Source organism: Dromiciops gliroides, chromosome 1, assembly GCF_019393635.1.
Source record: "Dromiciops gliroides isolate mDroGli1 chromosome 1, mDroGli1.pri, whole genome shotgun sequence".
NCBI lineage: Eukaryota > Metazoa > Chordata > Mammalia > Microbiotheria > Microbiotheriidae > Dromiciops > Dromiciops gliroides.
This window is the reverse complement of record NC_057861.1, coordinates 70248858-70262070: the sequence shown is the minus strand read 5'-3', so window position 1 is coordinate 70262070 and position 13213 is coordinate 70248858. Positions and strand designations below refer to the sequence as shown.

The 13213-nt window shown below is 37.6% G+C and overlaps 1 protein-coding gene across 1 annotated transcript in view; it reads right to left on the bottom strand.

Annotated features, from left to right (window-relative positions):
• The window catches only part of BRME1 (break repair meiotic recombinase recruitment factor 1), a 36524-nt gene that overhangs the window by 17931 nt on the left and 5380 nt on the right, over window positions 1-13213 (bottom strand). Inside the window, 4 exon segments of the mRNA XM_043976514.1 lie at window positions 2667-4238; window positions 6460-6564; window positions 10227-10308; window positions 12670-12832. Of these exon segments, the coding sequence (XP_043832449.1) occupies window positions 2667-4238; window positions 6460-6564; window positions 10227-10308; window positions 12670-12832 (1922 nt within the window).

Below are 13213 nucleotides of genomic sequence, written 5' to 3'. Positions count from 1 at the left end.
ATGTGAGGTGACAAGAGACTGTATCAGGGTGGTGGCAACATCAGAAAAGAGATAGAGACATACAGGAGAGATGGTTAAGACAGCAGAAATCACAAGTCTTGACAAATGAATAGATATGAGGTAGAGAGAGAGAGAGTGAGCAGTCAAATATGACACCAAAAATGCAATCCTGTATGACTAGAAGGATAGGTGTACCCTCCAAAGAAATAGGAAGATTAGAGAGGGGAGAGGACTTGGGGGTAAAGATAATGAGCTCTGTTTTGGACCTGATGAGGTCATTCAGTCTGAGATGTCTGGTAGACAGGTGGAGATGCAAAGAGAAGAAAGGTTAGAAGAAAGTTAGGTCTTGAATAAGTAGAGCAGAGAATCATCTGCATAGAAATGATGATTGAATCCATGGAAGCTGATGAAATCACCAAATGAAAAAAGCACAGAGAGGAGCCACAGAGCCTTAAGGACATTAACTATTAGTGTGTGTGACCTGGATATAGATCCAGCAAAGAAGGCTGAGAACCAATGGTTGGACAAGTATAAGAACCAGGAGAGAGTAATGTCTAGATAACCTAGAGAAATGAGAGTGTTAAGGAAAAGAGTATGATTGACAGTGTCAAAGTCTTCAGACAGCTCAAGAAGGATGAGGATTGAGAAAATGCATTTAAAAGATCACTGGTAACTTGGGAGGGAGGAGCAGTTTCAGTTGAATGGAGAGATTGGAAACAAAGAAGAAGAAAGTGAAGGGGGCAGCTAGGTGACAAAGCAGATAAAGCACTGGCTTTGGATTCAGGAGGACCTGAGTTCAAATCCAGCCTCAGACACTTGACACTTAACTGGCTGTGTGACCCTGGGCAAGTCACTTAACCCTCACTGCCCTACCAAAAAAAAAAAAAGAAGAAGAAAGTGAGAGGGAAGGTAGAGGCACTGACTACATATGGCCTTCTCAAGAAGTTTAGCCATTAAAAGGAGAGACATAGGATAACAGTTAGCCAGGATAGGTGGATCAAGTGAGAGTTTTTTGAGGATGAGGGAGAGGTAGGTATGTTTATAGGCCAATGAAAGGAGAAAGAAGTCAGTAAACAGGGAAAAACTGAAGGCTAATAAGAGGAGGGCTGATAGAGTGAACAATATTCAGGAGAAGATGACTTGTGCATATAGAGGGATTCACCTTGGTTAACCTGGTAAGATAAGCTCTATTCCCATTATACAGATGAGGAAACTGAAGCTCAAATATATAAAGTACTTTTCTTATCACTTCAAAGTAAAGTAAATTACAGATGGCAGTGGGTATGGCAGTTTATGACTGGTGAGTGGACATGAGGGAAGGATGAGCCCCTGAATGCAGTTCTAATCCTAGTTTACACCTTAGGTCACTATAGGCACCTTGGTCAGGTCTTGCCTTACTAATTTGTACAGGGCATGAATCAAGAAGACCCACATAAGCATTTGTTGACTGCAAGACCCTGTAAACCAAAAGATGAATTGTATTCCAGTATATCCTGATTTATCAAGTGACCAGGGATCCTTCACTCATTCTATATGAGATTTACCAAACACAATGCTTTCACTTGTTCAGGCAAGTAAGCACAGATGGCTGGCACTGAGTCAAAAGCAATAAAAGCCAACATTTGTTTAGCTTTGTTCTTGTTCTATTTGGTGGCTGTTAGATCCTTAAAGGAAGTGAAGTCCCAAAAGAATACCAACAGGTTTCAAAAAAACTGTCCTCTAAAAACAAGCAATCAAGTGTCTGTAGCTAATCCTCTTTTCCTATAAGTGATATTCTTTCCTGGGATCAGATACTCACATGTTTTCCACATGTAAGTATCATGCTGATGTCTCAGATCAGTCAATCAAAAAGCAAAGGTCTAAGTAAATTCTTCATTCTAGATTTGGCTGAAGCCCTGTTAGAAAAATGGTAAGAATGAAGGGTTCAGGGGCAGCTAGATGGCACAGTGGTTAAAGCACCGGCCCTGAATTCAGGAGTACCTGAGTTCAAATCCAGCCTCAGACACTTGACACTTACTAGCTGTGTGACCCTGGGCAAGTCACTTAACCCCCATTGCCTGCAAAAAAAAAAAAAAAAAAAGAATGAAGGGTTCAGACCCAGTTCTAGACAAGGATGGCAAAAGAAATTATTTTTGCTGTCCATGGGTTTGTCAAAAACTTGTGATTAATTAAGTATAAAAACAAAAAATATATATTCACAAAATGTCCCACTGGTGATACATACACATATGTTGACATATACCTGTATACATATATATGTGTATGTATATATACACATATATATTATATACACACACACATATACTATATATATATACACACATACATACAAACACATATATAAAACTAATGAGACATTTAGGCTTTGCAGAATGCCTATAGTTTGTAGAAAATTATTTTTTTCTTCACTCATTACCATAGGAGTTAAATATGTTCTGGATGATATCCAGAATAACAAACTAGATATTAAACACTTAGATGTTTTTACTATACAAATGGCAAACATTAAATTGTTATAAGAAAGGGTTAATAATCTAGTGCTAGGTTAAAAAGCAAACACCTTATAGTAACTGCCTTTGAGAAAGAAAAACATAAACATTCGAATTGAATTGAATCAGTGTCAGTGACACAAAGACTATCTGGATATAGCATAGAGAAGGCCTTACTTGCTCAGATGGAAATCCAAAGTTAGGGTCATCAAGAGCGTCACGTATCTGGCTGTCTGGCAAAAAGTCTAGTTCCAGAGCTAAGGATTCTTCCCAATCAATATGTTCTTCAGAATTACATATACTTTGAGGCAAACCCATCTTTCCTGCTGAAGGAGATTTTCTACTGTTCGTGTTGGTCTCAGTTTCTTTGGCAGGATCAGCTATTATCTCTTTCCCCATGAACAAACAGGGAGTACTAACTGACAGATCACTTTCCTTGAGACCAAGGTTTTGTTCACTTTTCCCACTGATGATATCTAACCCAAGTTCTTTATCATCTACCAAATCCAACAGCCAAGCTGATGTGACTCTTGTCCCTGGAAGCTGACTCACTTCCTTTTGGTCAGTGCTGGTAGTTACCTGTTTCTGTCCCACATCTGGATACAGATTCTCTTTTTCCAAAGCTAGAATTACAGTATCTTTGTATTCAGTCTTGGGTATAAGATCTTTAGGATCTGATACAATAGAAGCTGAATGGTCAGAGACCATCCTGATGCCTTCAGATGGCTCACCTTCATGTCCTGCCTCTTCTCTATCCTTCCCACCCTTTTCAGTATAAGGGATTCCTTCCAGCATGACCTTGACAGAGGAGTTCCTACTGGAAAATGAAGGCACTCCAGTGCTTCCACTGACAGGCTGGCTAGTCTTAGTAACCTGTGCCCTCTCTTTGGATTCAGAAATATCTGTGATTACTTTCAAGTCAGTATCTGTGGGGCATGAGGAGCTAAGACATTCCCGCCTAAACATTCTGCACCCTTGGCTATCTTGGCTGAGTTTTGCATTTTGGTTCATCTTGTCATACTGCACATTATCAGGGCACCCCTGTTCTGCATCACTGTCCCAGGGCTTCTGCTTGCCAGTACTTTGTACTCCAGCAGTTGATAAATTATAATCTGATGGAATCACGGGCAAGCTAATTTCTTTCCTCTTTTCTTGTCCCTCAAGGAAGTCATCACTTTCTAAATCCCCTATAAGCCCATATGTGTTTGAAGTTCCTACTTCCTTCTGAGCAATGTCACCTTTGTGGGTGGCTCTTCTGTCTGGCAGAGGTCTGTTCTGCTGTATTATTGAAGTATTACTGCTTAATTGGGCTGCTTCTTTTTGGCTGTGGCTGCCTACCGCCAAATTCCCATGTATTGGTGTACTATTCATTTCCATTTCAACAAGGAAGCCAGATTGCAAATTCTTGCATTCTGGACTTCTGCCATTCAAAGTATTTGTCATTCCCTTTGAAAGATATTCTTTGTTAATTCCTTCTTCCACAGGGCTTCTACTTCCCATCTCTTGAGGAGTATTGTTGAATGTACCAACAGCAATATAATGGCTTCCATCTGTAGGCTTCAAGGGACTTTGGTTGTCTTGTTCCTGCAAAAGTAGAACTCTCCTATCACCAATACTGTCCATTTCAGTAATCAAAAATCCTTTCTGCTTCTGATCTTTCAACTCCCCATCTTCCTGGATAGCTGTTACCGATGGCTCATCAAACTGAACATTTTCTGCCTTCTGGTGATTAGACTCTGGAAACATCATCTGTGGAGAAAAAGTTAGAAATTTTAGAGTCCTGAGTAGTTCCTTTGCCTGTTTTCTTTTCTTTTTTCATTTTAATTTAATTTATTTCATTTTAATTTAAATATTTTTCATTTATTTTGTTAAACATTTCCAACAACAATTGTAAATTTTGGGGGGGCTGGGGCAATGGGGGTTAAGTGACTTGCCCAGGCTTACACAGCTAGCAAGTGTCAAATGTCTGAGGCCGGATTTGAACTCAGGTCCTCCTGAATCCAGGGCTGGTGTTTTATCCACTGTGCCACCCAGTTGCCCACAATTGTAAAAATTTTAACATTCATTTAAAAAAATTTTGAGTTCCAAATTTTTTCCCTCCTTCCTCACCCCTGAAGGAGGCAAGAAATATGACATAGTCCTGCCCTTAAAGGGCTTACAAACCAGCTGGAGGTATAAGAATCATACATATGAATAGTTAATTTTAAAAAATTTTAAATAATACCTAGATTAAATCTTGTCTCTGTCAAATAGTATTTTAGAGATCATGGCCAACCAAATTAACTTGGTACACCAGACAACTCTTTAAGTCTTTAAGTTACAGAGGAGTTACCAATCTGCATTTGTAAAGGGAGTTTCTACAATGGAGTTCCCTGTGCTGAGGAAATCTAGGTGGGAACCAAAGAAAATGTTAAGCACCAAATGAGTGGTGCTAACCATAAGGATACTGGGAGAGCCAAGATGGCAGAGTATAGGCTGGGACCCAACTGAACTCTCTCAACAACCCTCATCCAAACAACTCTAAAATAACACCTCAAATCAAATGTTGGAACCGCAGTCAATGAAAGATCAGGAGCCATTTTTCCAGCCTAAGACAACATAGGAGGTCCAAAGGAGAAGTCTGTAACAATAGGGTGGGTGCTTTGGGGTATAACTGACCAACTATAGGGCAAGCAAAACATTTTCGGTCAATTTCATCAAAGTCATCAGCAACTACCTTTCCCAATTACTCATTTCAAAGGAGAGCCTCCCCACTTCTTTTTCTGTTGGGGTTGCTAAATTTACATATTGAAAACTGTGATGAAACACTCTCCATCTTTATTTGCAGCCAGAGACATTAATACCATCTGCAGCTATACCTCAAAGAACTAAGGGCAGAAATGGAGATCATATAATCTGTAAGGTATTTAAGTTTACCCACAGGCTCCAGAAAACTTGAAAATAAAAGGCTGATTACAGAAGGGCAGCTAGGTGGTGCAGTGGATAAAGTACTGGCCCTGGATTCAGGAGGACCAGAGTTCAAATCCGGCCTCAGACACTTAATACTTATTAGCTGTGTGACCCTGGGCAAGTCACTTAACCCTCATTGCCCCAAAAAAAAAAAAAAGGCTAATTACAGAAATCTAAACTGTGTTTTTATCATGGGTTTGAATACTTTCTTTGCACATGACCTATTAAAAAAGTATATAACTCTAGTTTTGTCTCTTACGATTTCCACAGAGCCATCCTAAATTCCTTTATTAAAAAAGGCATACTGGGGGGCAGCTAGGTGGCACAGTGGATAGAGCACCGGCCCTGGAGTCAGGAGTACCTGAGTTCAAATCCGGCCTCAGACACTTGACACTTACTAGCTGTGTGACCCTGGGCAAGTCACTTAACCCTCATTGCCCAGGAAAAAAAAAAGGCATACATATTATATATTTGAAAGTATACTTGCTGGGGCAGCTAGGTGGCACAGTGGGTTATGATGTTTAAAATCTCACTTAATAGGGGAAGCTAGGTGGCGCAGTGGATAGAGCACCAGCCCTGGAATCAGGAGTACCTGGGTTCAAATCCAACCTCAGACACTTAACACTTACTAGCTGTGTGACCCTGGGCAAGTCACTTAACTCCAATTGCCTCACTTAAAAAAAATCTCACTTATAATCAGTTTAGATTAATCTCCAGGTGGGCTTTTGAGTATCTGCTAAATCCCATTATTTTTTCACAGGATAAAGCATTGGCCCTGGATTCAGGAGGACCTGAGTTCAAATCTGGATTTAGACACTTACTAGTTGTGTGACCCTGGGCAAGTCACTTAACCCCAACTGCCTCACCCCCCCCCCCAAAAAAGAAAGTATACTTGCTTTCAGTGCCAAAGATTGACCCATGTAAAAACTCACATGATTCACATAAGGCAAAAAGGTTATTTTGGTAGTATCATTAGCCAAATTGTAGGATGATCTCAATGTGGCATATTTCAAAGCTGTACCTGCTTAATGTTGCTCCTCCTAGTAGTTTTTTCCTTTCTCTCAGTTTTTTGTGCCAAAGATTTCTTGGATTGTGTAAACACAGGGACAAATTTCATCTCTGAGTTCTATAAACAATAATAAAAAAGCAAAGCCAAAGTAGAAGATTTAAAAAGTCCTTTAAAGCTTTCCCTTTTAAATGAAAATATTAACCATATCAAATATGGTCCCAGGTAAAAGGCTTTTGATACTACTGAAAAAGATACACAGAAGTGATTTCTTATAGTTGGCTAGAAAAATGTGGCTCTACAATCTACTTTACAGTTAGGCAGTGAGAAGTTATACTTTTGATTTAAGACTTTCATAGATTTGTATGCATCACTTTCATCTCTCAATATATCCCTCTATCTATCCCCTATCCAGAGAACTATTCCTTGTAACACAAAATAAAAAAAAGAGGAAAAAAAGCAATTCAGCAAAACTAATGTTAAATGAGTATAAGTGTATGCCTTGTTACATATTACATCCCCCTACATCTGCAAAGACGGGAGGGAAATGCATAATCATATTTCTTCTTTGGGGACAAGCTTGGTCATTACAGTTACATAGTGTTCAGTTTTGATTGTTTTGTTCTATTTATATTGTAGTCGTGCATATTCTTTTCCTAGTTCTGCTTACTTTTGCTTTGCATCAATTCACAAGTCTTTCCCATGCTTTTCTGTCTTCTTCATATTTTATTGTTTCTTATGATACAATAATATTTCATTACATTTACATAGTACAATTTGGTAGTCCATTTCCCAGTTGATAGGCATCTATTTTATGTACAGTTCTTTGCTACTACATAAAAAAATACTTTTATAATTATTTTGGGCATATGGGACCTTTCTTTTCTATCTCTAGTCTCCTTAAATTCTATGACGACTAGTAGGGTCTCTGGGCCAAAGATATTTTAATCACATTCTTAGCATATTTCTAAATTCCTTTTCATAAAGGATATTCTTAATCATAACTCCAGCAGAAATGCATTAGTACATTTATTTTTCTTCCCCTTCAACAATGACTACTTGCATCTTTTGTCTTTTTTGAAAATTTGCTGGTTTTGAGGTAAAGCCTCAAAATTGTTTTGATTTGCATTATTGTTAGCTTTCAATTCTCTTGAAAACTGTTCATATTTTTCACCATTTATCAATTGGGGAATGGTTATCGGTTTTACATATTTGTGTTAGTTCTTTTTGTATCCTGGGTATTAGAACCTTATTTTCTATTAACATGTTTGATGCAAAGGGTTTCCCCCCCCAACCAATCACTTCCCTTTCTAGCACTGATCCTTTATTATCATTTATTTTCTAAAAGCTTTTCATATCATATAAGCTACATGATCCATTTCATCTTTTGTAATCTCCATTATCCCTCGTTTGTTTAAGAATCTGGTTAAGTCATAGCTGTGAAAATCATAGCCAATATTCTTTTCTAATTTTTTTTTATGGTGTGACTTTTAACATTCAGGTCACATTTTGAACTTATTATGGTATGTAGTGTAAGCTGCTGGTCTAAACCCCATTTCTGCCAAACTGTTCTCTACTTTTCCCAGCAGTTCTTATCAAAAAAGGGACTTCTTCTCTAAGTAATTTATGTTCTTGAACACTGCATTCATTACTGAGTTCACTGCTTTCTGATTCTTCCTCAAATATCAGTTTCCACTGGTGTATTTTTCTATTTTTACTCAAACCAAAATACGTTATGCTTTATATAACATTTGTTATCTGGAAGTGCTATACATCCTTCATTCTTACTTTTTTTATTATTTCCCTTGAGATTTTGAAATTTTATTCTTCCAAATTAATTTTGTTATTAATTTGACTAGCTCTATAAAGTATCTCTTTGATAGTATGATTGGTATAGCACTAAATCTGTAAATTAATTTAGATAGTATCACCTAATTTTTATTATGCTGGTACTGCCCAACCATTATTAATGACTATTTAATTCAATATTAAGCACCCACTATGTGTCAGGCATCATGTTAAGTGCTGGGGACACAAAAAGAGACAAAAGACAGTATCTGCCTGCCCAATTATATGCCATTTTTTTCTTTAAAGTGTGTTATCTGTCAGTATCTATACAGTTTTTGGTGTGCGTTAGTAGATTAACTACCACATATTATATGCATTTTGTATTATTTTGAATGGGATTTCCCTGTTCTTTTCCCCTGGATTTTGTTATTTCTGAATAGCAATGCTGTTGATTTTGTGGGGTTATTTTGTATACTGATACTTTACTGAGGCTATTGTCTCAATTCATTTCTTTGCTGATTCTCTAGGATTTTCTTTTTTCCCCCCAGGGCAATGAGGGTCAAGTGACTTGCCCAGGGTCACACAGCTAGTAAGTGTCAAATGTCTGAGGCCAAATTTGAAATCAGGTCTTCCTGAATCCAGGGCTGCTGCTCTATTCACTGTGCTACCACCTAACTGCCCCCTTCTCTAGGATTCTCTAAGCAAATTATTATGTTATCAGCATAGAGGAATAGTTTTATCTCATCTTTCCCTCTTTATGCCTTTAATTTTTTTCTCTTTTATTATTGCTATCCCTAGCATTCCTAAAACTATCAAATAACAAAAGGGAAAGGGGATATCATTTCTTTATTCCTATATTTACTGGGATGTTTTTCCAGTAAATATAATGCTATTTGGGGGTTTTAGATATATAGTTTTTCATATTAAAATGGTTCAATGCCTATGCTTTGTAGGGTTATTGAATAAATGAAAGTTGTGTGTTGCTAAGGGATTTTTCTGCATCAACTGATATAAGCATGTGGGGTTTTTTTGGTGGGGGAGAGGAATGTTATCTTTTTAATATCATCAATAATGATAACTGTTTTCCTATGTTGAATCATGTTTGCATCCCTGGAGTTGGATTTATAATTCAACTTGAGCTTAGTTGATAAGGCAGGTTGCACTTTTGGGGACTACTGAGGTCTTATTAGCTTCAAAGTACCTGGAAGCTTTGAAAATAGGCTCACCTCACTAATCCACTTTTGGTGAAGTTGTAAAAAGATCCAACCATTCTGGAGAGCAATTTGGAACTATGCCCGAAGGGCTATACAACTGTGAATACCGTTTAATCCAGCAATACCACCACTAGGTTTATATCCCAAAGACATCTCCCAAAAGAGAAAAAGAGTCATTTGTACAAAAATATTTATAGCAGCTCTTTTTGTGGTGGCTAAGAATTGGAAATCAAAGGAATGCCCATCAATTGGGGAATGGCTAAACAAGCTGTGGTATATGATGGTTATGGAATATTATTGTGCTCTAAGAAATAACAAGCAGGATCATTTCAGAAAGACTTATATGAACTGATGTATAGTGAAGTGAGCAGACCTAAGAGAACATCATGCACAGAGAAAACAATATAGTTTGATGAAGAACTGTGAATGACTTAACTATTTTCAACAATACAATGATCCAAGACAATCCCAAAGGATCATTGATGAAACATACTATCCACCTCCAAAGAAAGAACTGATATTGGTGGAACACAGATTGAAGTATGCTATTTTTCACTTTCTTTCACTTTTTTTCCCTTTTATTCAAGTTTTCTTACACAAAATGACTAATATGGTTAATGTTTTACATAATTGCACACGTATAACCCATATCTGATTGCTTACCACCTCAGGGAGGGGAGAGGGGAAGAGAGGGAAGGAGGGATAAAAACTGAAACCCAAAACTATAAATAAAAATGTTTATTACTTTAAAAAAAGAAAAAAGAAAGAAAATAGACTCACCTGGGAAAGAGAAAATGGAAGTGGGTCCTTTTTTGGTTGCCTAGGTACTTTAGTAGGACCATTTGTTCTTTCATCCACTGAGCTGGTTGGAGAAATAGATTAAATTAAAGAGGAATTATAACTCAACTGGAATGTCAATTGAAATATAAAAGAAACACAAGGAACAGTCCAATAAACAGTCAGTATCAACAATCCTTAAAAAGAAGACCGAATATTTGACACACCCCCTCCCAAAATTAAACTGAGTAAAGTCTAGCATTTTTCTGATGGACATATAAAACAAAGGCTAGTTGGCACAGGACTTCCTGATAAAACAATTTAAGTCAGTAAAAGGTTGAATAGGGGCAGCTAGGTGGCGCAGTGGATAAAGCACCGGCCCTGGAGTCAGGAGGACCTGAGTTCAAATCCGGCCTCAGACACTTAACACTTACTAGCTGTGTGACCCTGGGCAAGTCACTTAACCCCAGTTGCCTCACTAAAAAAAAAAAAAAAAGGTTGAATAATAAGGTTAGATAATTAACCACCTGTTATGGTTTAGCTATAATCTTATTGGATGCTTGTGTAACTACTAGCTACCTCCTAAAAGCAACATAGTACTGGAAAGAGCACTGGATTTGGAATGAAAAGACCTGGGCTTGAAACTCTACTGCTACTTACTGGTAATATGACCTATTTTTTTTAATATGACCTTTTGAAAATCCATTTCTACCAGTCTAGGCTCCCTCATTTATAACACAAGGGGAGTTTGACTCTTACACCCTCATTGAGTGATCCTAGTTCAAAGAGAAAGGAGACAAAATAAAAAATAGAACTTCACTGTCTTCATAATAGGATTGAAAGATTTGGAACTGTAGGGATCTTCAGATATCAGCTAATCCAACTCCCTTATTTTACAGATGAGGGATGTGAGGCCCCGGGAAATTAAATTATTTGTCCAATATCACAAAGATGTAGGCAGCAGGACCAAAATTTGGACCTAAATCCCACCACATGGCCTTAATCAACTCAATTTCTTACTTTTTGTAATTAAGAGCCATTTGATGGGGAAAAACTGTGAGAAGTAATGAACATCTTCAGATACTCTGAGCTCTACCAAGACTGGCTGAGTCAACACAACTTTGCAGCAAAGCATTCCATACTATCTGATCTCTGTAGTTCTATTCTCCTCTTCAGAATGTATATAAAGATATGTCTGTATTTAGTGTTTTTTAAAGTAAAAATGTCATCCTGGTATATGAAAATACATTATTTGCTAGAAATATATCAAGAAAAAGCTATAACTCCTTAAAGCAAAAGCACAAGCATTCTCCCCCAAAAAGCAAGCCTCAAGGCTATTCCTCTTGACACTGGAAAAGCTGGTTAGAAAGAAAATAAAAATCTTTAGGATACTTTGTTTTTTTCTGGTCCATACAATGTATTGCAATTGCATTATTTTGTCTAACACTTCTAAATGGTTGGGAAGATTTCTCCCTGTTTCTAAAATTGTGATAATGTTCATCTCTGCCCAAGTGATTTCTTGTAGCACCCTAGTTCCTTAGATAACAAATTTCTGCATCTTAAGTGAAAATAAGAAAAACAGGTTTTTTCAATCCTATGCTAATCATCCCATTCAGTGAGTTATTGCCCCAGAATCCCTGGGAACTAGAAAATTTAAACATCCCTGATGTGCATCACAAATATGAATTTTTTTATATAAAGAGAAAATGAGCCATCTTTAGGGTAAACTGCTACCTCTCTCCCCTGACTAGTCATCAATAGTGCCAACTCAGGGGTTGCCTACTCCATACTGACACCCCACCTACCTACACTAGCTGACCTGAGCCTACAAACCTCTTTACTACCCAGATGGATAGCAGAAAATTATCTTTGGTGCTGACACCCTCCTAAGAACCTTGAGAGTTGCCTCATAATTCCCACTGACCATTTGGGGAGCTGCCACCGTTTTCCTCTTCCTCGCTAGCTGATCTGAGATCACATTCAGATAACTAACTGCTGAAGACTCAACTCAAAGCACAAACCTGAGGAACATCCCACATCATTTTCCTAGCTTTGCTAAAACTTCTACTGTTTACAAGGACTATCCTTCAGTAAATCTCACTAGGATTCCTAAGTCCTAGGCATGTGGTGTGGTTTTTCTTTTCCTTTTTTAGGGGCAGTTCCTAGTTTATTACAAAATCCATCAGTTAAAGGGTAATAAGTGATATGAACAGGAGAATCTGATCAATTATTTTTTTGCAAACATCAAAAGTAACCCTAGATCATTTAGGAAAAGGAGTAGAGTACTAAAACAGAGAGGTACTACTAATGTGTATTATTATAGTTTATCTCATCCTTCCAAAAGAACTTTCACTTCCTTATACTAATGCCCTAGCTACTGATTACATGCTGCTGTTTTGATTTCCGCTCCTGGGAAAAGCTTGTATGACATTTTACTTCTGGTTACCTGATATCTGGTTGGCTACTCTCTTCTCCATCTTGTTTGGTGACTGTTGCTATTTCTGAATCTTCCACATTAAAGTATCTTCCCATTCCATAGTTCTCAGGCTTCATGTCAGTGTTTCCTATCCTTGGAGTCTTTTTGGATTTAAGAAGATGGCTCTCATTTCCTGATTTCAAGACAAAGGAGAAAACACAAATAGGTACGTTAAGCCTCACCTTGGACACAGTATGTGACACTCTCATTCTGAATAATTCAATAAAATCAGTTCACTGCTTTATTAGGAAATGAGAGGGTGTAGGTTTATTTAATGTATATGTGGCAAATAAGTTGGTCCTACAAGGTCACTGAGTTCTTAGAGAAATTGTTCTCAGCTACGTACTAAATGGGAGCTTGGATTTAACTATTTTCCTATGAATGTTAAGACATTTAGAGACTGAGGGCTTATGTGTGCCTCATAGTCCTAATGACTCTTCTTTGGACTTAAGATATCATGATTTTAAAATACAAAGTATGTCTATGCTAGTTTAGTTGGGTGAAGAGGAAGGGA